Source organism: Nerophis ophidion, linkage group LG09, assembly GCF_033978795.1.
Source record: "Nerophis ophidion isolate RoL-2023_Sa linkage group LG09, RoL_Noph_v1.0, whole genome shotgun sequence".
Classification (NCBI taxonomy): Eukaryota; Metazoa; Chordata; class Actinopteri; order Syngnathiformes; family Syngnathidae; genus Nerophis; species Nerophis ophidion.
Genome location: NC_084619.1, coordinates 65664091 through 65687917, shown reverse-complemented (window position 1 = coordinate 65687917; position 23827 = coordinate 65664091). Strand labels below are relative to the sequence as shown.

Here is a 23827-nt window from a genome sequence, read left to right as displayed (position 1 = left end):
TGCGGCCCGGTGGTTGGGGACCATTGCTCTAAAATACGGAATGCCATTTTAGTTTTTTACAGAATAAAACACTTAGTTTCATCAATACAGAAAGTGGGATGGACAACATTACCTACGAACGATAAAACACTGAATATTGAAAATATATGATTTTGATCGACTCCTTTTGTGGCTCTCTTTGAAAACAACTTTGGTGTTGAACGTCCGGCGGGGCTGGATTGGAAATCTTAACGGGGAACACATTTTTCCCCATTTTCCCGACATGAAAGTGTCTTGTCATAACATGATGGCATCACTTGAGCAAGACGCAGCTCGTGGATGATCCACATTTCGCAGCCAATCATTTCCAGCAATCTCGCCCCACTCTTCCCTCTCCATCCGCGCAGTCCCTCTCCTGCACCTCCTTCCAAGTCCTAGACTAGGACGCAGCAGTCTGCACACCCCCTCTCTCTCTCCCTATCTCTCTCTTGCCATGGCTCCTTTCCCGCGCACAGGCGGGAAGGTAGAGATTTGACAAGTTGACTCCCGCCGGAACGCACGCAGGAACAACAAAAAAAAAAAAAAAGAAAAGAAGAAGAGGCGGAATGGGACCGTCGTGCGCTACTTTTTGCCTTTTCTTCGCCGCGCTGCCGACCCTCCGAGGCAAGTTCGGGGCTGAAGCGGGGACAAGTTCTGCAGCGGACGGGAGGTTTTACCCCCTGAGATGGGGCGGATGGTTGCAAAAGGGCGGGAGGGACGACGCGCGGGAAACGGCGGCGCTGCGGGTGCAGAACAAAGATGTGGTTAAAAGGAGCGCGGACGGGGTTTACAACTACAGAACCGAGCACCGGCGCGTCGGGGAGGAAACCAAAGCGTCTTCGCACCCGCAACTCAACACGTCCACCTTTGCTCTGTCGGGGGATTCTGCGCACAACCAGGCCATGGTGCACTGGTCCGGCCACAACAGCAGCGTGAGTACCATTCCAGTATCTGCAAACGCGAATCGATTTGGATCATATGTCACTTTTACGCATAAAACACCCCGTGCGTAAAAGCGCATGACGCGCGTATAACGGTCCTTTCAGTTGTGTCCAAAATGAAGCAACACGTGGTTTTATATGCACAACTTGCAGCATTTATAAGCAATATAAGTAAACATTGATCATTTATTGCGCCTGTGCACAAAAAAAGGGTTTTAAATGCCTACTGAAATAAGATTTTCTTGTTTAAACGGGTATAGCAGGTCCATTCTATGTGTCATACTTGATCATTTCGCGACATTGCCATATTTTTGCTGAAAGGATTTAGTAGAGAACATCGACAATAAAGTTCGCAACTTTTGGTCCCTAATAAAAAAGCCTTGCCTGTACCGGAAGTAGCAGACGATGTGCGCGTGTCGTCACGGGTTGTGGAGCTCCTCACATCTGAACATTGTTTATAATCATAGCCACCGGCAGCAAGAGCGATTCGGGCCGAGAAAGCGACGATTTCCCCATTAATTTGAGCGAGGATGAAAGATTCGTGGATGAGGAAAGTTAGAGTGAAGCACTAGAGCAGAGGTAGGGAACCTATGGCTAAAAGAGCCAGATATGGCTCTTTTGATGACTGCATCTGGCTCTCAGATGAATTAGCTGACATTTGTTAACGCGATAAGTAATGAATAATGCTTCTGTTCGAGGTTTTGGGTGGCTCAGCCAATCCCAGCTGTCTTTCGGGGTACAGGAAGGTTCCATTATTGGTAAGAAGTATTGTAATTATCATTGGTTAGCTTCAGAATAATCAATCAATCAATCAATGTTTATTTATAAGGCCCTAAATCACAAGTGTCTCAAAGGGCTTCACAAACCACTACGACGACATCCTCGGAAGAACCCACATAAGGGCAAGGAAAACTCACACCCACACTGTAAAAAAAAAATTCTGTTAAAAAAACGGTAATCTAGTGGCAGCTACGGCTGCCAAACGAAAACCATAAAATTAAAGTAAAACACTGTAAACCAAATAATGATCAAAAACATTATATTTACAGAAATTTTCATTAAATGTTTTGCGGAAAAATGTCGACATTTTACAGATTTTTACTTAATTGTTAAGATCAACCACCTTTCTTGTCGCATTATTGGTAAGAAGTATTGTAATTATTATTGGTTAGGTCCAGAATAACAATGTTATTAAAAAAGAACGAGACTTATTGTATTCTAAAAATGTTGGTCTTATTTAAAAATGAACGGATTTAGTTGTACTCACTGTTAAAAATTATGATATGGCTCTCACGGGAATACATTTTAAAATATTTGGCTTTCATGGCTTTCTCAGCCAAAAATGTTCCCGACCCCTGCACTAGAGAGAAACAAAAAGTGTTAATAGACACATTTACTAGGATCATTCTGGAAAATCCCTTATCTAATTATTGTGTTACTAGTGTTTTGGTGAGATTATAAAGTCATACATGAAAGTCAGAGGGGTTTTGGTGACCGCCAGTGTCTCTGATGGAAGCAATGGAGGAGCCAAGAAAGTCACAGCTGCCTAATTGACAGCTGCTGCAGGAAGAACGACACAAACTCCGCTCATGTCTCCGTTAAGAGCCGACTTATAAAGGATAAATGGGTTGTACTTGTATAGCGCTTTTCTACCTTCAAGGTACTCAAAGCGCTTTGACACTACTTCCCATTCACACACTGATGAAGGGAGCTGCCATGCAAGGCGCTAACCAGCACCAATCAGGAGCAAGGGTGAAGTGTTTTGCTCAGGACATTGTTTATAATCATAGCCACCAGCAGCAAGAGCGATTCGGACCGAGAAAGCAACGATTTCCCCATTAATTTGAGCGAGGATGAAAGATTCCTGGATGAGGAAAGTTAGAGTGAAGCACTAGAAAAAAGAAAAAAAACGTGACGGCAGTGGGAGCGATTCAGTTGTTATTAGACACATTCTGAAAAATCCCTTATCTGATTATTGTGTTACTAGTATTTTAGTGAGATTATAAAGTCATATCTGAAAGTCAGAGGGGTTTGGTGACCGCCAGTGTCTCTGCTGGAAGGAGCTAAGAAAGTCGCAGCTGCCTATTTGACAGCTGCTGCGGGAAGAACGACACAAGCTCCGCTCATGTCTCCGGTCAGAGCCGACTTATTATAAATGATAAACGGGTTGTACTTGAATAGCGCTTTTTTACCTTCAAGGTACTCAAAGCGTTTTGACACTACTTCCACATTTACCCATTCACACACACATTCACACACTGATGGAGGGAGCTGCCATGCAAGGCGCTAACCAGCACCCATCAGGAGCAAGGGTGAAGTGTCTTGCTCAGGACATTGTTTATAATCATAGCCACCAGCAGCGAGAGCGATTCGGACCGAGAAAGCGATGATTTCCCCATTAATTTGAGCGAGGATGAAAGATTTGTGGATGAGGAAAGTTAGAGTGAAGCACTAGAAAAAAGAAAAAACAACTCCACGGCAGTGGGAGCGATTCAGTTGTTATTAGACACATTCTGGAAAATCCCTTATCTGATTATCGTGTTACTAGTATTTTAGTGAGATTATAAAGTCATATCTGAAAGTCAGAGGGGTTTGGTGACCGCCAGTGTCTCTGGTGGAAGGAGCCAAGAAAGTCGCGGCTGCCTATTTGACAGCTGCTGCGAAAAAAACGACACAAGCTCCGCTCATGTCTCCGGTCATAGCCGACTTATTATAAATGATTAACGGGTTGTACTTGTATAGCGCTTTTCTACCTTCAAGGTACTCAAACCGCTTTGACACTACCTCCCATTCACACACACATTCACACACTGATGGAGGGAGCTGCCATGCAAGGCGCTAACCAGCACCCATCAGGAGCAAGGGTGAAGTGTCTTGCTCAGGACATTGTTTATAATCATAGCCACCAGCAGCAAGAGCGATTAGGACCGAGAAAGCGACGATTTCCCCATTAATTTGAGCGAGGATGAAAGATTTGTGGATGAGGAAAGTTAGAGTGAAGCTCTAGAAAAAATAAAAAAAACGCGACTGCAGTGGGAGCGATTCAGATGTTATTAGACACATTCTGGAAAATCCCTTGTCTGATTATTGTGTTACTAGTATTTTAGTGAGATTATAACGTCATATTTGAAAGTCAGAGGGGTTTGGTGACCGCCAGTGTGTCTGATGGAAGGAGCCAAGAAAGTCGCAGCTGCCTTTTTGACAGCTGCTGCGGGAAGAACGACACAAGCTCCACTCATGTCTCCGGTAAGAGCCGACTTATTATAAATGATAAACGGGTTGTACTTGTATAGCGCTTTTCTACCTTCAAGGTACTCAAAGCGCTTTGACATTACTTCCCATTCACACACTGATGGAGGGAGCTGCCATGCAAGGGGCTAACCAGCACCAATCAGGAGCAAGGGTGAAGTGTCTTGCTCAGGACATTATTTATAATCATAGCCACCAGCAGCAAGAGCGATTCGGACCGAGAAAGCGACGATTTCCCCATTAATTTGAGCGAGGATGAGAGATTCGTGGATGAGGAAAGTTAGAGTGAAGCGATAGAAAAAAGAAAAAAAAAACGCGACGGCAGTGGGAGCGATTCAGTTGTTATTAGACACATTCTGGAAAATCCCTTATCTGATTATCGTGTTACTAGTATTTTAGTGAGATTATAAAGTCATATCTGAAAGTCAGAGGGGTTTGTTGACCGCCAGTGTCTCTGGTGGAAGGAGCCAAGAAAGTCGCAGCTGCCTATTTGACAGCTGCTACGAAAAGAATGACACAAGCTCCGCTCATGTCTCCGGTAAGAGCCGACTTATTATAAATGATAAACGGGTTGTACTTGTAAAGTGCTTTTCTACCTTCACGGTACTCAAATCGCTTTGACACTACTTCCACATTTACCCATTCACACACACATTCACACACTGATGGAGGGAGCTGCCATGCAAGGCGTCAACCAGCACCCATCAGGAGCAAGGGTGAAGTGTCTTGCTCAGGACATTGTTTATAATCATAGCCACCAGCAGCAAGAGCGATTCGGACCGAGAAAGCGACGATTTCCCCATTGATTTGAGCGAGGATGAAAGATTTGTGGATGAGGAAAGTTAGAGTGAAGCACTAGAAAAAAGAAAAAAAAACGCCACGGCAGTGGGAGCGATTCAGTTGTTATTAGACACATTCTGGAAAATCCCTTATCTGATTATCGTGGTACTAGTATTTTAGTGAGATTATAAAGTCATATCTGAAAGTCAGAGGGGTTTGGTGACCGCCAGTGTCTCTGGTGGAAGGAGCCAAGAAAGTCGCGGCTGCCTATTTGACAGCTGCTGTGAAAAAAACGACACAAGCTCCGCTCATGTCTCCGGTAAGAGCCGACTTATAAATGATAAACGGGTTGTACATGTATAGCGCTTTTCTACCTTCAAGGTACTCAAAGCGCTTTGACACTACTTCCCATTCACACACTGATGGAGGGAGCTGCCATGCAAGGCGCTAACCAGCACCCTTCAGGGGCAAGGGTGAAGTGTCTTGCTCAGGACATTGTTTATAATCATAGCCACCAGCATCAAGAGCGATTCGGACCGAGAAAGCGACGATTTCCCCATTAATTTGAGCGAGGATGAAAGGTTCGTGGATGAGAAAAGTCAGAGTGAAGCTCTAGAAAAAAGAAAAAAAAACGCGACGGCAGTGGGAGCGATTCAGTTGTTATTAGACACATTCTGGAAAATCCCTTATCTGATTATCGTGTTACTAGTATTTTAGTGAGATTATAAAGTCATATCTGAAAGTCAGAGGGGTTTGGTTACCGCCAGTGTCTCTGGTGGAAGGAGCCAAGAAAGTCGCGGCTGCCTATTTGACAGCTGCTGCGAAAAAAACGACACAAGCTCCGCTCATGTCTCCGGTAAGAGCCGACTTATTATAAATGATAAACGGGTTGTACTTGTATAGCGCTTTTCTACCTTCAAGGTACTCAAAGCGCTTTGACACTACTTCCACATTTACCCATTCACACACACATTCACACACTGATGGAGGGAGCTGCCATGCAAGGCGCTAACCAGCACCAATCAGGAGCAAGGGTGAAGTGTCTTGCTCAAGACATTGTTTATAATCATAGCCACCAGCAGCAAGAGCGATTAGGACGAGAAAGCGACAATTTCCCCATTAATTTGAGCGAGGATGAAAGATTCGTGGATGAGGAAAGTTAGAGTGAAGCTCTAGAAAAAAGAAAAGAAAACGCCACGGCAGTGGGAGCGATTCAGTTGTTATTAGACACAATCTGGAAAATCCCTTATCTGATTATTGTGTTATTAGTATTTTAGTGAGATTATAAAGTCATATCTGAAAGTCAGAGGGGTTTGGTGACCGCCAATGTGTCTGATGGAAGGTGCCAAGAAAGTCGCAGCTGCCTATTTGACAGCTGCTACGAAAAGAATTACACAAGCTCCGCTCATGTCTCCGGTAAGAGCCGACTTATTATAAATGATAAACGGGTTGTATTTGTATAGCGCTTTTCTACCTTCAAGGTACTCAAAGTGTTTTGACACTACTTCCGCATTTACCCATTCACACACTGATGGAGGGAGCTGCCATGCAAGGCGCTAACCAGCACCAATCAGGAGCAAGGGCGAAGTGTCTTGCTCAGGAAATTGTTTATAATCATAGCCACCAGCAGCAAGAGCGATTCGGACCGAGAAAGCGACGATTTCCCCATTAATTTGAGCGAGGATGAAAGGTTCGTGGATGAGAAAAGTCAGAGTGAAGCTCTAGAAAAAAGAAAAAAAAAACGCGACGGCAGTGGGAGCGATTCAGTTGTTATTAGACACATTCTGGAAAATCCCTTATCTGATTATCGTGTTACTAGTATTTTAGTGAGATTATAAAGTCATATCTGAAAGTCAGAGGGGTTTGGTTACCGCCAGTGTCTCTGGTGGAAGGAGCCAAGAAAGTCGCGGCTGCCTATTTGACAGCTGCTGCGAAAAAAACGACACAAGCTCCGCTCATGTCTCCGGTAAGAGCCGACTTATTATAAATGATAAACGGGTTGTACTTGTATAGCGCTTTTCTACCTTCAAGGTACTCAAAGCGCTTTGACACTACTTCCACATTTACCCATTCACACACACATTCACACACTGATGGAGGGAGCTGCCATGCAAGGCGCTAACCAGCACCAATCAGGAGCAAGGGTGAAGTGTCTTGCTCAAGACATTGTTTATAATCATAGCCACCAGCAGCAAGAGCGATTAGGACGAGAAAGCGACAATTTCCCCATTAATTTGAGCGAGGATGAAAGATTCGTGGATGAGGAAAGTTAGAGTGAAGCTCTAGAAAAAAGAAAAGAAAACGCCACGGCAGTGGGAGCGATTCAGTTGTTATTAGACACAATCTGGAAAATCCCTTATCTGATTATTGTGTTATTAGTATTTTAGTGAGATTATAAAGTCATATCTGAAAGTCAGAGGGGTTTGGTGACCGCCAATGTGTCTGATGGAAGGTGCCAAGAAAGTCGCAGCTGCCTATTTGACAGCTGCTACGAAAAGAATTACACAAGCTCCGCTCATGTCTCCGGTAAGAGCCGACTTATTATAAATGATAAACGGGTTGTATTTGTATAGCGCTTTTCTACCTTCAAGGTACTCAAAGTGTTTTGACACTACTTCCGCATTTACCCATTCACACACTGATGGAGGGAGCTGCCATGCAAGGCGCTAACCAGCACCAATCAGGAGCAAGGGCGAAGTGTCTTGCTCAGGAAATTGTTTATAATCATAGCCACCAGCAGCAAGAGCGATTCGGACCGAGAAAGCGACGATTTCCCCATTAATTTGAGCGAAGATGAAAGGTTCGTGGATGAGGAAAGTTAGAGTGAAGCACTAGAAAAAAGAAAAAAAAACGCCACGGCAGTGGGAGCGATTCAGTTGTTATTAGACACATTCTGGAAAATCCCTTATCTGATTATCGTGGTACTAGTATTTTAGTGAGATTATAAAGTCATATCTGAAAGTCAGAGGGGTCTGGTGACCGCCAGTGTCTCTGGTGGAAGGAGCCAAGAAAGTCGTGGCTGCCTATTTGACAGCTGCTGTGAAAAAAACGACACAAGCTCCGCTCATGTCTCCGGTAAGAGCCGACTTATTATAAATGATAAACGGGTTGTACATGTATAGCGCTTTTCTACCTTCAAGGTACTCAAAGCGCTTTGACACTACTTCCCATTCACACACTGATGGAGGCAGCTGCCATGCAAGGCGCTAACCAGCACCCTTTAGGAGCAAGGGTGAAGTGTCTTGCTCAGGACATTGTTTATAATCATAGCCACCAGCATCAAGAGCGATTCGGACCGAGAAAGCGACGATTTCCCCATTAATTTGAGCGAGGATGAAACGTTCGTGGATGAGGAAAGTCAGAGTGAAGCTCTAGAAAAAAGAAAAAAAAAACTCCCCGGCAGTGGGAGCGATTCAGTTGTTATTAGACACATTCTGGAAAATCCCTTATCTGATTATCGTGTTACTAGTATTTTAGTGAGATTATAAAGTCATATCTGAAAGTCAGAGGGGTTTGGTTACCGCCAGTGTCTCTGGTGGAAGGAGCCAAGAAAGTCGCGGCTGCCTATTTGACAGCTGCTGCGGAAAAAACGACACAAGGTCCGCTCATGTCTCCGGTAAGAGCCGACTTATTATAAATGATAAACGGGTTATACTTGTATAGCGCTTTTCTACCTTCAAGGTACTCAAAGCGCTTTGACACTACTTCCACATTTACCCATTCACACACACATTCACACACTGATGGAGGGAGCTGCCATGCAAGGCGCTAACCAGCACCAATCAGGAGCAAGGGTGAAGTGTCTTGCTCAGGACATTGTTTATAATCATAGCCACCAGCCGCAAGAGCGATTCGGACCGAGAAAGCGACGATTTCCCCATTAATTTGAGCGAGGATGAAAGGTTCGTGGATGAGGAAAGTTAGAGTGAAGCTCTAGAAAAAAGAAAAAAGGCGATGGCAGTTGGAGAGATTCAGATGCTTTTAGACACATTTACTAGGATAATTCTGGAAAATCCCTTATCTGATTATTGTGTTACTAGTATTTTATTGAGATTATAAAGTCATACCTGAAAGTCAGAGCGGTTTTGTTCACCGCCATGGAGGAGCCAATATAGTCGTAGCTGCCTATTTAACAGCTGCCGCAGGAAGAACGACACAAGCTCCGCTCACGTTTCCGGTAAGAGCCGACTTATTACCACCATTTTCTCATGCCGGTCGACAAGTGGTAAAGAAACATGTTCGCTTGACCGCTCTGTTCCATAGTAAAGCTTCAAAACAAACAAAGAAACGCCGGCTGTGTTTTGGTTGCTAAAGGCAGCTGCAATCCACTGCTTTACACCAACAGCATTCTTCTTTGACGTCTCCATTATTAATTGAACAAATTGCAAAAGATTCAGCAACACAGTGGTCCAGAATACTGTGTAATTATGCGATTAAATCGGACGACTTTTATGACAAATGTTGCACTTTACGCATCGCGGGTGAGTTTCCGCGTGGTGTTATTTCATGTTAAGTGTTTGGCTGCAATCACACCGCATTAATTATGCAAGGAACTATCAACTCCCAATCAGGATGATGACAAAGTTTGACCTTTAGGGACAAATTCATCTTACTCTCACTTATGGAGCCTCTGCTAGATTCTTGTGGTGGAGATTTATTTCACGGCTTATCACCCAAATAAGTCCTGAAAGAGAGGCGTCAAAGTGGTTTTCACTGAGGGCCCCCATGCCAGTTATGTTTGGCCCCCAGAGGGCCGGGTCTAACAGTGAAAACTATTATTACACTATTTTTTATGCATTTAAAAAAAAATTAATAAATAAAAAAATGGTAAGTTGCAATAATTTCACCTCAAAATGTAGTGTAAATTACTATCAATTTAACATTAAAAAAGGCAGTTCAGTTGCCAGAATTTTCCTGTAAAATTATGATTTTTTTTACTTTTAATAAACTAAAATGCAATTTTACAGTATTTTTTTTTTTTTTGCCAGAAATTAGATACACAATATTTAAGTTAACATCATGAAGTACATTTTTACTTTTTTCTGCCAAAATGGGAATATATAATACATTTAGTAAGTAAAGTTACAGAACATTATTGATACATATTATTTCCAGAGCCAAATAACATGGTTTTACTTTTAATAAACAAAACTGCAATTTTACAGTTAGATTTTTGCACCTGAGCTACCAGTTTTGTTTTTTTTTTACCACAAATTAGTTACACAATATTTAAGTTAACATCATGAAGTACATATATATATATATTTTTTTTTTTTCGAAAATAGAAATAAATAATACATTTAGTAAGTAACAGTACTTTATTGAAAAGTTACAGTAACTTATTGAGCCAAATAAAATTGTTTTACTTTTAATAAAATTTAAAAAAAGCAATTTTACAGTAAAATGTTGGCACCTGAGCTGCCTTTTTATTTATTTTTTACCACATTTTATTTTTACATACAAAGTGTATATTTGTACATGTATTAATGTAAATGCCAAAACGGCATCACAGTTTGTTACAGTAAAAAAAAAAATGCAATTTTTTTAATTGAAAGAAAAATGCTGTAAAGACACAGTAAATTTTACTCTTTGACCATTTTATTTTTACTTTTAATAAACAAAACTGCAATTTTACAGTAACATTTTGGCACATGAGCTGCCAGTTTTTTAAATTTTTATTTTCATTTTTTTACCACAAATTAGTTACACAATATTTAAGTTAACATCATGCAGTACATATATATATATATATTTTTTTTTTTTTTCGAAAAGAGAAATAAATAATACATTTAGTAAGTAATAGTACTTTATTGAAAAGTTACAGTAACTTATTGAGCCAAATAAAATTGTTTTACTTTTAATAAAATTAAAAAAAAGCAATTTTACAGTAAAATTTTGGCACCTGAGCTGCCTTTTTATGTATTTTTTACCACATTTTATTTTTACATACAAAGTGTATATTTGTACATGAATTACTGTAAATGCCAAAACGGGATCACAGTTTGTTACAGTAAAAAAAAAAAAAAAAAAAAAAAATTTAATTGAAAGAAAAATGCTGTAAAAACACAATAAATTTTACACTTTGACCATTTTATTTTTACTTTTAATAAACAAAACTGCAATTTTACAGTAACATTTTGGCATCTGAGCTGCCAGTTTTTTAAATTTTTATTTTCATTTTTTTTACCACAAATTAGTTACACAATATTTAAGTTAACATCATATATATATATATATATATATATATATATATATATATATATATACATACACACACATATATAAATATATATATATATATACATTTTTTTTTCTGCAAAAAAAAAAATATAATACATTTAGTAAGTAAAATTACAGTACTTTAATGAAGTTACAGAACATTATTGATACATATTATTTCCAGAGCCAAATAACATGGTTTTACTTTTAATAAACAAAACTGTAATTTTACAGTAAGATTTTTGCACCTGAGCTGCCAGTTTTTTTTTTTTTACCACAAATTAGTTACACAATATTTAAGTTAACATCATGAAGTACATATATATATATATATATATATATATATATATATATATATATATATATTTTTTTTTTTTCGAAAATAGAAATAAATAATACATTTAGTAAGTAACAGTACTTTATTGAAAAGTTACAGTAGCTTATTGAGCCAAATAAAATTGTTTTACTTTTAATAAAATAAAAAAAAAGCAATTTTACAGTTAAATTTTGGCACCTGAGCTGCCTTTTTATTTATTTTTTACCACATTTTATTTTTACATAGAAAGTGTATATTTGTACATGTATTAATGTAAATGCCAAAACGGCATCACAGTTTGTTACAGTTAAAAAAAAAAATGCAGTTTTTTTAATTGAAAGAAAAATGCTGTAAAGACACAGTAAATTTTACACTTTGACCATTTTATTTTTACTTTTAATAAACAAAACAGCAATTTTACAGTAACATTTTGGCACCTGAGCTGCCAGTTTTTTAAATTTTTATTTTCATTTTTTTACCACAAATTAGTTACACAATATTTAAGTTAACATCATGAAGTACATATATACATATATATATATATATATATATATATATATATATATATATATATATATATATATATATATATATATATATATATATATACATATATATATACACATATATACATATATATATACACATATATATATATATATACATACATAAATATATATATATATACACATATGTATATATATATATATCTATACATATATATATATACATACATATATATATATATGTATATATATATATGTATACATATATATATATATATATATATATTTTTTTTTTTCTCCCAAAATAGAAATAAATAATACATTTAGTAAGTAAAGTCACAGTACTTTATTGAAAAGTTACAGTACAATATTGACACATATTATTTCTAGAGCCAAATAAAATATTTTTTCTTTTAATAAACAAAACTTCAATTTTACAGTAAAATTTTGGCACCTGAACTGGCTTTTTATTTTTTTTTACCACCTTTTTTTTTTTTTACATACAAAGTGTATATTTTTCCGTGTATTACTGTAAATGCCAAAACGACATCACAGTTTATTACAGTAAAAAAAAAAATGCAGTTTTTTTAATTGAAAGACAAATGCTGTAAAAACACAGTAAATTTTACACTTTGACCATTTTATTTTTACTTTTAATAAACAAAACTGCAATTTTACAGACGATTTTGGCACCTGAGCTGCTAGTTTTTGTTTTTTTGTTTTTTTCTACATACAGAGTGTATATTTTTCAGTGTAAATACCAAAACAGCACCACAGTTTATTACATTAAAAAAAAAGCACTGTTTTTTTTCATTTATTGAAATATGCTATAAAAAGCAGTACATTTTACAATTCAACCATAAAATCTATTGCTACTTTAACATCGCACAATTTGCTTTGAAAGCATTATTATTAATATTTATTGATATTTAAAAATGTTTGATCAAGTATTTTTGCATAGTTAGACAATATTCAAGTTAACATCATGAACTACATATATATGGTTTCTCCCAAAATAGAAAGAAAGAATACATTTAGTAAGAAAAGTTACAGTAATTTATTGACACATATTATTTCCAATCTTTCTGTGTGGAGTTTGCATGTTCTCCCTGTGAATGCGTGGGTTCCCTCCGGGTACTCCGGCTTCCTCCCACTTCCAAAGACATGCACCTGGGGATAGGTTGATTGGCAACACTAAATTGGCCCTAGTGTGTGAATGTGAGTGTGAATGTTGTCTGTCTATCTGTGTTGGCCCTGCGATGAGGGGGCGACTTGTCCAGGGTGTACCCTGCCTTCCGCCCGATTGTAGCTGAGATAGGCGCCAGCGCCCCCCGCGACCCCGAAAGGGAATACGCGGTAGAAAATGGATGGATGGATATTATTTCCGGGGCCAAATAAAATGAAGTGGCGGGCCACGTCTGGCCCCCGGGCCTTGAGTTTGACACCTGTGGTCTAAAACTACATTCCAAAACTCCGCCTGCTCATTTGTCTCGCAGGTGATCGCCTAATTTCAGCGGGCAGGTACATTAATCAGGGGCCACATAGGAATATAATGCCGGAAATAGTCGAGATGGGGCCTATCTCAGCTATTTATTTATTTATTTATTTTGTATTTTTTTAATACACTGCAGCACTTTAAATTGAGCAAACAACCTCAAAGTGCTTTTTACAAAAAAAAATCAATTATTATTATTACTAATCAGAGGACTGCTCCCCTTCCACTTCATAACAGACCAAATTCATGTTACACAGAGCACCTGACTTTTCAGCAGTTTTCTCTATCTTTACATTTTCACACGTTGCACTATTTTGTCCCACTTTATTAGTAATTTCTTACGTATTCCTTATTTTTTAACCTTAATTTAAAGAGGTTATTGTTAAAGTGGGCTTCACGGTGGCAGAGGGGTTAGTGCGTCTGCCTCACAATACGAAGTTCCTGCAGTCCTGGGTTCAAATCCAGGCTCGGGATATTTCTGTGTGGAGTTTGCATGTTCTCCCCGTGAATGGAATCCCCGGCTTCCTCCCACTTCCAAAAACATGCACCTGATTGGCAACACTAAATTGGCCCTTCTGTTTGAATGTGAGTGTGAATGTTGTCTGTCTATCTGTGTTGGCCCTGCGATGAGGTGGCGACTTGTCCAGGGTGTACCCCGCCTTCCGCCCGATTGTAGCTGAGATAGGCACCAGCGCCCCCCGCGACCCCAAAAGGGAATAAGCGGTAGAAAATGGATGGATGGATGGATATTGTTAAAGTGTTAAATATGATTTTAGAACTTTGTTTACATTGTTTGTTGATAACTGAGTGGATAATAATAATTTTGTTATTATCCATCCATCCATCCATTTTCTACCGCTAATTCCCTTTGTGGTTGTGGGGGGCGCTGGTGCCTATCTCAGCTATCTATTTTTATTATCTTTTTATTATTATTTTTCTAAATATTTTTTTAATTCATTTTTTATTTATTTTTATTTGTTTAATACACTGTAGTTTTCTGAGGTTGTTTGCTCAATTTAAAGTGCTTTTTAAAAAAAATATATATTATTATTATTATTATTATTAATCAGAGGAATGTTCCCGTGCTACTTCATAACAGACCAAATACATGTTACACAGAGCACCTGACTTTTCAGCAGTTTTCTCTATCTTTACATTTTCACACGTTGCACTATTTTGTCACATCCCATCCATCCATTTTCTACCGCTTATTCCCTTTGTGGTTGTGGGGGGCGCTGGTGCCTATCTCAGCTATCTATTTTTATTATCTTTTTATTATTATTTTTCTAAATATTATTTTAATTCATTTTTTATTTATTTTTATTTGTTTAATACACTTTAGTTTTTTGAGGTTGTTTGCTCAATTTAAAGTGTTTTTAAAAAATATATATAAATATATATTATTATTATTATTATTATAATTATTATTATTAGTATTAATCAGAGGAATGCTCCCCTGCCACTTCATAACAGACCAAATACATGTTACACAGAGCACCTGACTTTTCAGCAGTTTTCTCTATCTTTACATTTTCACACTTTGCACTATTTTGTCACACTTCAATCAACGGTTCCTCAGGATCCGGCTCCCTTCACAAAGCCATAAATTACATATCTCACAAATAGCCCCCCAGAAAAAAAAGAAGGCCTCCAGTTTTGGTTCCAGGCAGGTACCTCTGGTGCTGTCCGTGCATTATTTCCCGTCAATAAAGGCGAGATGTGCCTGATAGGATGTGATTTGTGGCTGACGCCGTTGAAATATGCCGCTGCCACGGAACGTCTTCACCAAAGATGGCCTTTTTATACCCAGGGACACTGTTCGCTGGATCATCACTGATGGGCTTGTCACTCTCGCCGCACATAATTTGAGATTTATACACTCGGAAGCCTTGCCGCGCTCGCCCAAAAGTGCTCCGGAGGCTGCGGGCGGGTGGGAAATTGATGGCATTTTATGACAAGATGTTGGCGGCGGGGCTCCACGAGATGTAAATGACTGATAATATATCTCGTCTAAGGGACGGGAAACGACTTCAATGCGGCGGTCCTAACTTTGCATCAGATGTGACCAAAGATGACTCGTAACGGAGAGGGATCGTCCTTGTTCCCGTTTGATAAGCGAGGAGACTTCCAAGTCGCGTTTGATTGTCCGTGATTGTGTTGGAACATGAAAGCACTCCGGCTTTAATTACATTGATTCGGGCTTGATTGCCCGATTGGATGGCGAGCTCCCTTGCGACTTCTCGCTAAACTGCAAGTGCACGCTTTCCAATAGTGGTCAAGTCGGAGTTCTAATGCGGGTTGCGGGTGACGTCACGTCCGTTTTTTTCTTCCTCTTGGCGGTTCAGTTCACACCATGGTCAAGCAGTTTGAGCGGAGCATTAAACCAGCTGAGAGTGAGAGTAGAGGGTACCAATAGGTAAAAAAATACACCAAAAACAGGTACCAATAGGTCGAAAATACACAAAAACAGGTATTAATAGATAAAAAATAGATAAAACAGGTTCCAAAAAGTCAAGAATACACAAAAACAGGTACCTATAAGTAAAAAATAGACAAAAACAGGTACCAATAAGTAAAGAAATAGACAAAAACAGGTACCAATAGGTAAAACAGTATACAAAAAAACAGGTACAAATTGGTCGAAAATACACAAAAACGAGTATCAACAGGTAAAAAAATACACAAAAACAGGTATCCAATAGGTCAAAAATACACAAAAACAGGTGTTAATACAGAAAAACAGGTAACAATAGGTAAGAAATACACAAAAAACAGGTACCAATAGGCCGAAAATACACAAAAACAGGTATTAATAGATAAAAAATAGATAAAAACATGTACCAATAAGTCAAGAATACACAAAAACAGGTACCTATAAGTAAAGAAATAGACAAAAACAGGTACCAATAGGTAAAACAGTATACAAAAAACAGGTACAAATTGGTCGAAAATACACAAAAACGAGTATTAACAGGTAAAAAAAAAATACACAAAAACAGGTTGCCAATAGGTCAAAAACACAAAAACAGGTATTAATACAGAAAAACAGGTAACAATAGGTAAGAAATACACAAAAAACAGGTACCAATAGGTCGAAAATACACAAAAACAAGTATTAATAGATAAAAAGATAGATAAAAACAGGTACCAATAAGCCAAGAATACACAAAAACAGGTGTATATATAAGTAAAACATAGACAAAAACAGGTACCAATAAGTAAAGAAATAGACAAAAACAAGTACCAATAGGTAGAAAATACCCAAAAGCAGGTACCAATAGGTAAAAAATACACAAAAAAAGTATAATTAAGTACAAAGTATAAAAAAACAGTTACTTTTAGGTAAAAAACCCCCACAAAAACAGGTACCAATAGGTAAAACAATATACAAAAAACAGGTACAAATTGGTCAAATACACAAAAACAAGTATTAACAGGTAAAAAAAATACACAAAAACAGGTTGCCAATAGGTCAAAAATACACAAAAACAGGTATCAATACAGAAAAACAGGTAACAATAGGTAAGAAATACACAAAAACAGGTATCAATAAGTAAAAAATACCCCAAAAAAAGGTACCGATAGGTCGAAAATACACAAAAACAGGTATTAATAGATAAAAACAGGTACCAATAAGTAAAGAATACACAAAAACAGGTACCAACAGGTAAAAAATACATAACAGGTATCAATAAGTAAACAATACAGAAAAACAGGTAACAATAGGTAAGAAATACACAAAGTTAGGTATCAATATGTAAACAATACACAAAAAACAGGTACCAATAGGTCGAAAATACACAAAAACAGGTATTAATAGATAAAAAAGAAATAAAAACAGGTACCAATAAGTCGAGAATACACAAAAACAGGTACCTATAAGTAAAAAAATAGACAAAAACAGGCACCAATAAGTAAAGAAATGGACAAAAACAAGTACCAATAGGTAAAACAATATACAAAAAACTGGTAAAAATTGGTCGAAAATACACAAAAACGAGTATTAACAGGTAAAAAAAATATACAAAAGCAGGTTGCCAATAGGTCGAAAATACACAAAAACAGGTATTAATACAGACAAACAGGTAACAATAGGTAAGAAATACACAAAAAACAGGTACCAATAGGTCGAGAATACACAAAAACAGATATTGATAGATAAAAAAATTAATAAAAACAGGTACCAATAAGTCAAGAATACACAAAAAGTGGTACCTATAAGTAAAAAATAGACAAAAACAGGTACTAATAAGTAAAGAAATGGACAAAAACAAGTACCATTAGGTAAAACAGTATACAAAAAACTGGTAAAAATTGATCGAAAATACACAAAAACGAGTATTAACAGGTAAAAAAATATACAAAAGCAGGTTGCCAATAGGTCGAAAATACACAAAAACAGGTATTAATACAGAAAAACAGGGGACAATAGGTAAGAAATACACAAAAAAACAGGTACCAATAGGTCGAAAATACACAAAAACAGGTATTAATAGATAAAAAATTAATGAAAATAGGTACCAATAAGTCAAGAATACAGAAAAACAGGTACTTATAGGTAAAAAATAGACAAAAACAGGTACCAATAAGTAAATAAATAGACAAAAACAAGTACCAATAGGTAGAAAATACCCCAAAGCAGGTACAAATAGGTACAAATTACACAAAACAGGTACAATTAGGTAAAAAGTATAAAAAAAACAGTTACTTTTAGGTAAAAAAAACTAAAAAAAACAAGTACCAATAGGTAAAACAATATACAAAAAACAGGTTGCCAATAGGTCAAAAATACACAAAAACAGGTATTAATAAAGACAAACAGGTAACAACAGGTAAGAAATACACAAAAACAGGTATCATTAAGTAAAAAATACACAAAAAACAGGTACCAATATGTCGAAAATACACAAAAACAGGTAACAATAGATAAAAAAGAAACAAAAACAGGTACCAATAAGTCAAGAATACACAAAAACAGGTACCTATAAGTAAAGAAATAGACAAAAACAGGTACCAATAGGTAAAACAGTATACAAAAAACAAGTACACATTGGTCAAAAATACACAAAAACGAGTGTTAACAGGTAAAACAGGTTGCCAATAGGTCGAAAATACACAACAACTGGTATTAATACGGAAAAACAGGTAACAATATGTAAGAAATACACACAAAACAGGTACCAATAGGTCGAAAATACAAAAAACAGGTATTAATAGATACAAAAATAAATAAAAACAGGTCACAATAAGTCAAGAATAGACAAAAACAGGTACCTATAAGTAAAGAAATGAACAAAAACAAGTACCAATAGGTAAAACAGTATACAAAAAACTGGTAAAAATTGGTCGAAAATACACAAAAACGAGTATTAACAGTTACAAAAATGCACAAAAGCAGGTTGCCAATAGGTCGAAAATATATAAAAACAGGTATTGATAGATAAAAAAGAAATAAAAAAATACACAAAAAAGGTATAATTAGGTAAAAAGTATAAAAAAAAAGTTACATTTAGTCAAAAAAACACAAAAACAGGTACCAATAGGTAAAACAATATACAAAAAACAGGTTGCCAATAGGTCGAAAATACACAAAAACAGGTATTAATACAGGCAAACAGGTAACAATAGGTAAGAAATACACAAAAACAGGTATCAATAAGTAAAAAATACACAAAAAACCGGTACCGATAGGTCAAAAATACACAAAAACAGGTATTAATAGATAAAAATTGATAAAAACAGGTACCAATAAGTAAAGAATACACAAAAACAGGTACAAACAGGTAAATAATACACAACAACAGGTATCAATAAGTAAACAATACGGAAAAACAGGTAACAATAGGTAAGAAATACACAAAAAAATTTATCAATATGTAAACAATACACAAAAAACACGTACCAATAGGTCGAAAATACACAAAAACAAGTATTAATAGATAAACAATACATAAAACAGGTATTAATAGATACAAATTGATAAAAACAGGTACCAATAAGTAAAGAATACACAAAAACAGGTACAAACAGGTAAATAATACACAACAACAGGTATCAATAAGTAAACAATACGGAAAAACAGGTAACAATAGGTAAGAAATACACAAAAAAATTTATCAATATGTAAACAATACACAAAAAACACGTACCAATAGGTCGAAAATACACAAAAACAAGTATTAATAGATAAACAATACATAAAACAGGTACCAATAAGTCAAGAATACACAAAAACAGGTATATGTAAGTAATAAATAGACAAAAACAGGTACCAATAAGTAAAGAAATAGACAAAAACAAGTACCAATAGGTAGAAAATACCCAAAAGCAGGTACCAATAGGTAAACAATACACAAAACAGGTATAATTAGGTAAAAAGTATTAAAAAAAAAACAGTTACTTTTAGGTAAAAGAACCACAAAAACATGTACCAATAGGTAAAACAATATATAAAAAACAGGTAAAAATTGGTCAAAAATACACAAAAACGAGTATTAACAGGTAAAAAAATACACAAAAAGGTTGCCAATTGGTCAAAAATACACAAAAACAGGTATTAATACAGAAAAACAGAAAACAACACGTAAGAAATACACAAAAACAGGTATGAATAAGTAAACAATACAAAAAAAAACAGGTACCAATAGGTTGAAAATACACAAAAACAGGTATTAATAGATAAAAACAGGTACCAATAAGTAAAGAATACACAAAAACACGTACCAATAGGTAAAACAATACAAAAAAAAACGCATACAAATTGGTTGAAAGTACACACAAACGGGTATTAATAGGTAAAAACTACACAAAAACAGGTCCCTATAAGTAAAAAAGACCAAAACAGGTACCAATAAGTAAAGAAATAGACAAAAACAAGTACCAATAGGTAAAAAATACCCAAAAGCATGTACTAATAGGCAAAAAGTACACAAAAACAGGTACGATTAGGAAAAAAGTACAAAAGAAACAGGTACTGATAGGTAAATAAACACCAAAACAGGTACCAATAGGTAGAACATACCCAAAAACAGGTACAAATGGTTGGAAGTACACACAAATGGGTATTAATAGGTAAAAAAGATACACAAAAACAAGTACCAATTAAAAAATACACAAAACAGGTACTAATAGGTAAAAAACCCACCAAAACAGGTACCAATAGGTAAAGAATAAGCAAAAACAGGTAACAATAGGTAAAAAATACACAAAAACGGTTATTAATATGTAAAAAGAATAAACAAAGCAGGTACTAAAAGGTAAAAAAAACCCTACAAAAACAGGTACCAATAGGTAAATAATACACAAAAACAGGTATCGGTAAGTAATCAATACATAAAAACAGGTACCCATAGGTAAACAATACACAAAAACAGGCATGGTTACGTAAAAAAATACACCAAAACAGATATCAATAAGTAAAAAATATACAAAAACAAGTACCAACAGGTAGAACATACACACAAAAAAGGTATTATTAGATAAAAAATACCCAAAAAAGAGGTAACAGTGAATAAAAAATAGACAAAAACAAGTACCAACAGGTAACAAATACACAGAAACAGGTATCATTAGGTATAAAATACACAAAACAGGGATTAATAGGTAAAGAATACACAAAAACATGTATCCATAGGTTGAAAATACACAAAAAACAGGTACGGATGCCATACACAAAAACAGGTAACAAGGTGGAAAAAGTATTCTTTCATCATAGGTGCCCTTTAATAGGTTTATCCCAAGAGCTCCATAAAATACTTCCAAAGAGGACCACATTTCGACTTCTTGAAATTCATGGGATTATTACTTCTTGGCCTCTGAGGGTTTAATACGATTGTTTAATTGTGTTCTTTCATTTGGAATGGAAGATTTCCCTCTTGGTGAGTAAAACACGAACAAATGTTTGAACTAATTGCTGAGCAGGAAGTGAAGACGCTGGGCAGCAAGTCCAGAGTCATTCTTTTTATCGGAGACCTTCAGACCGTCAGGACTCCATCGCCGGTGTTCGCAATAACGTCGTTATTTAATGGTGGCGTTAGTCACGTCTTTGATTTTACTCGTCACGAGTAATCTATTGAATGACTTCTAGGTGCGCTACAACACGGTTAGCGACGACGTCATAGGTGCGGCAAGTTCAATCCAGGAAATATCTTTTTACTGGCTAAAATAACAAGCAGTATCGCACTAAAATGAACTTGATATCAAACAGGAAGAGGCAACATCACACCGTGACACATATATATATATATATATATATATATGTCTTAATTAGATTATCCAGTGAATAGTGCTCGATACTGTGGTCGAGCGCAATATATGTATGTGTAGGGAAAAAAATCAAAAGACTACTTTATCTCTACAGAACTGTTTCATGAGGGTTTCCCTCAATCATCAGGAGATTTTAATGGATGCATTCACCTACCATGGTTTATATAGGGCACAGAACGGGTAGGTACAGGCAGGCGTAGGGGCGTGGTGATTGGCTCATGTGTTACCTAGGAGGTGTTTCCCTCATGCTGATACAATTTCACCGCGCTTGTTGAGGGATGACAGGTCTGGGTGGTATATAATAAACAGTTTCTCTTTTAAGCAGAGGTTGCATCGAAAAGATGCAACCTATGCTTAAGAGAAACTGTTTAATGAGCCAATAAACATATATATATATATATATATATATATATATATATATATATATATATGGGCAGCACGGTGACAGAGGGGTTAGTGCGTCTGCCTCACAATACCAAGGTCCTGAGTTCAATCCCGGGCTCGGGTTCTCCCCGTGACTGCGTGGGTTTCCTCCGGAGTACCCACCTCCAAAGACATGCACCTGGGGATAGGCCCCTCCCACCTCCAAAGACATGCACCTGGGGATAGGCCCCTCCCACCTCCAAAGACATGCACCTGGGAATAGGCCCCTCCTACCTCCAAAGACATGCACCTGGGGATAGGTTGATTGGCAATACTAAATGGTCCCTAGTGTGTGAATGTTGTCTGTCTATCTGTGTTGGCCCTGCGATGAAGTGGCGACTTGTCCAGGGTGTACTCCGCCTTCCGCCCGATTGTTGCTGAGATAGGCTGCAGCAACCCCAAGGGGGACAAGCTGTACGGAGATATATATATATATATATATATAGTTTGTTCATAGTCATCCTATTAACATTATTCCCTTTAACAATGGCTTAAAAAACAGGAGTTCGGGGCATTAAGAGACATAATGAATAAATTAGCATTATTATTATTATTATAATTGACTGCCCTAAAAAAACGAATTAACTCCGACAAAACTGCCTTATAGTGAATCCTACTTCTTGCTTCTTGGCACTAATAGTTCAGACCCAATCGTCTTACTGCCTAAACAGGCTGTGGCCAAATCAAAATAGGAAGTAGACCTCTTTTAAGATCAGTGTTGGAGTTTATCTTCATCTTTTTGATTATGGAAAATATGTAAATAATGTATGTCAAAATTATGTATGTATGTATATATGTATATATATTAGGGTTGTACGGTACACCGGTATTAGTATAGTATCGCGGTACTAGTGAATCACAAACAGTACTACACTCTGTTTGAAAAATGTACCAGTTCAGTTACGAGCAGAGGAGCGTGTTCGGCAGCGCAAACACACAGAGTACTTACAAGCAGACAGTTTGAGGACAGAAAAAGGAGAATGGACTCATTTTGGTGTAAAAAGTAAAGATAAAAGGTAAAAGAAGAGGTGCTTTAGGACATGGCTAGCTAGCGGCTAATGTCCATCCGCAATCGGCAGTGTTTAAGCTACTTCTAAATTACTAATTCAGGCCTCCATGGCGACAAACAAGGTATGTTTTTTACATGTATCGGAATCACTGGAAGACGAGGAATAGCTAAACCTACAATAGCTCACCGGTGTCACAATGTAAACAAATGCCATGGGTGGATCCACACCAAGTACAAGAGCGTATCTAGTCGATACCACTATGATTACATCAATATTTTTTATGGGATCGATACCTACATTTGCAGGGTCATCCAAAACCAATGTCAAGTATCAAAGAAGAGAAGAATAAGTGATTGTTACATTTTAACAGAAGTGTAGATAGAACATGTTAAAACAGTGCGACACCTACCCTTTACATCAGTATTTCTTAACCATATTATTATTGGTTTATTAGGTATCATATTTTATTGTACGATCCTGTAACTACTTGGTATCGGATCGATACCTAAATGTGTGGTATCATCCAAAACTAATGTCAAGTATCAAAGAAGAGAGGAATAAGTGATTATTACATTTTAACAGAAGTGTGGATAGGACATGTTAGA

At 36.8% G+C, this 23827-nt stretch overlaps 1 protein-coding gene across 1 annotated transcript in view; it reads left to right on the top strand.

Moving 5' to 3' along the window:
• Positions 1-328: 328 nt before the first annotated feature.
• sorcs3b (sortilin related VPS10 domain containing receptor 3b) overlaps positions 329-23827 on the top strand; it is a 227568-nt gene continuing 204069 nt past the window's right edge. The window contains exon 1 of the mRNA XM_061911586.1: positions 329-950. Coding sequence (XP_061767570.1) covers positions 585-950 — 366 coding nt within the window. The 5' untranslated portion in view covers positions 329-584. The remainder of the gene's footprint in view (positions 951-23827) is intronic.